The sequence below is a fragment of the Pinus tabuliformis genome, chromosome J (genome assembly GCF_031772625.1).
Source record: "Pinus tabuliformis cultivar Carrire ecotype Pingquan chromosome J, CPIR1, whole genome shotgun sequence".
Taxonomy (NCBI): domain Eukaryota; kingdom Viridiplantae; phylum Streptophyta; class Pinopsida; order Pinales; family Pinaceae; genus Pinus; species Pinus tabuliformis.
This window is the reverse complement of record NC_142295.1, coordinates 491,927,831-491,929,389: the sequence shown is the minus strand read 5'-3', so window position 1 is coordinate 491,929,389 and position 1,559 is coordinate 491,927,831. Positions and strand designations below refer to the sequence as shown.

Genomic DNA, 1,559 nt, shown 5'->3' with positions numbered 1-1,559 from the left:
AATTGAATATTGTTTAGCTATTAATCAGCATGCTAGTATTTATTCCAAACAGATTATTGATATCATATACCGAATTTAGCATAACAAGGCCAATCTGCTACTTGTAAAGAATGTAAAAGAAACACGAAGAATACTGGTCTCATCCCTGGCTAAGCATGGAAGAATGGAGAGGTAGACCCATTTATAAAAACAACAAAGGATATCGATTATATGCACCCCTCACCAAATTCACAAAACGAAGCCCGAGTCCAAATGACTCAGGATATATGTAACATCATCTTAATCTTCATAATTATGTTCATGGTCATTGCTGATATATATAACATCATCTTGATTTTCATAATTATGTTCATCATCATTACCGCCCTGCTCATCATCTGTAGTTTCTTCTTCCTCATCACAATCACAATTATCATCCCATGGAATTCCACATTTATAGAAAAATTCGTTACCACACCTGAAAATAAACAAAATTTAATATTAGAACATAAGAACCTATTTAAAAAAATAAAAAACCTAAGCACTTTCTTATTACATTATGATTAAATTCTCATAAACAAAATCTCCATTGCTCAGAAACCGTGTACCTGCAAACTATGTGCATGCAAACTTGGGTGCGTTCCATCATATGTTTGCAGTTGGGACACCGCTTCCACTTGTTGTGCTCTGCAAGCAAATTCAACTCTCCATTTACAGCGCCCAACTGAGGAGCATATTCTTGGCAAGACATGTCTGTGTGCCAAGGAACGTGCACTCAATACAAAACAAGCGGGAGCATTTCTGACATTTTGTTGCTGCTATTGTTGTTGTTGTTAGAGAAGAATGTGATGAGGAAGAAAAGGGAGAAGGAACTTGTGAGCACTTATTTAATTCCGATAAAGCCATAAAAAACGAACAATCAGGATATGGGCAATATACTTTCTCTAAATCTGCAATTCTTTCCTCTTCAAACCTTTTCATAAAAATCTCTAACCATTTAGATGACAAAAATTTCTCACAGCCATATTCAGTGAGCTTGGAATTACACCAGAGATGTGGGCATTTAGGCACACCGCCATAATCGGCCATCATGGACTCAATGTATCGACCCATACAACGAAGACAATATCTATGATGGAAAAACATATTTTTGTGCATCCCATTCACATTCACATCCTCAAAGCACATATTGCATTTCTCCTTCACGTCAGCGCCTCCAATTACTGTCACCTCCACTTGATAATCAGGAGGTCTAAAATTTATCATTAACATCACCACCGGTTATGCTACTGGTTTCGGGCTGGTCACTACCCACTGCTCGGAATGTTATATCCATGTCGAAATTCTGCAATGCTGGTTCACGACTTGTGCGAAGAAAATTGAATTTATATATTTATAGCAGAGCATAGGTATATCACGCCCGTCGGTCGAATTAGAAGCCCCTTACGTTCATCATATGTGCACCAACTTACCATGTTCTCCATGTTAACATGGTATTTTGGGGCCTTTCACACGCAGAGTGGCAATGATGGTGTTATTTTCTCTTATCCTCATTTTTATCCGGAAATTTTATTGTTTTT

At 37.4% G+C, this 1,559-nt stretch overlaps 1 protein-coding gene across 1 annotated transcript; it reads right to left on the bottom strand.

Annotated features, from left to right (window-relative positions):
- Positions 1 to 279: 279 nt before the first annotated feature.
- On the bottom strand, positions 280 to 1,245 carry LOC149227941 (E3 ubiquitin-protein ligase RSL1-like). The gene is made up of 3 exons (XM_089380630.1): positions 897 to 1,245; positions 588 to 732; positions 280 to 457 (listed from the first exon to the last, which is right to left on the bottom strand). The coding sequence occupies exons 1-3, from the start codon at positions 1,243 to 1,245 to the stop codon at positions 280 to 282; spliced, it is 672 nt and encodes a 223-aa protein (XP_089236756.1).
- Between the last annotated feature and the right edge of the window lie 314 nt (positions 1,246 to 1,559).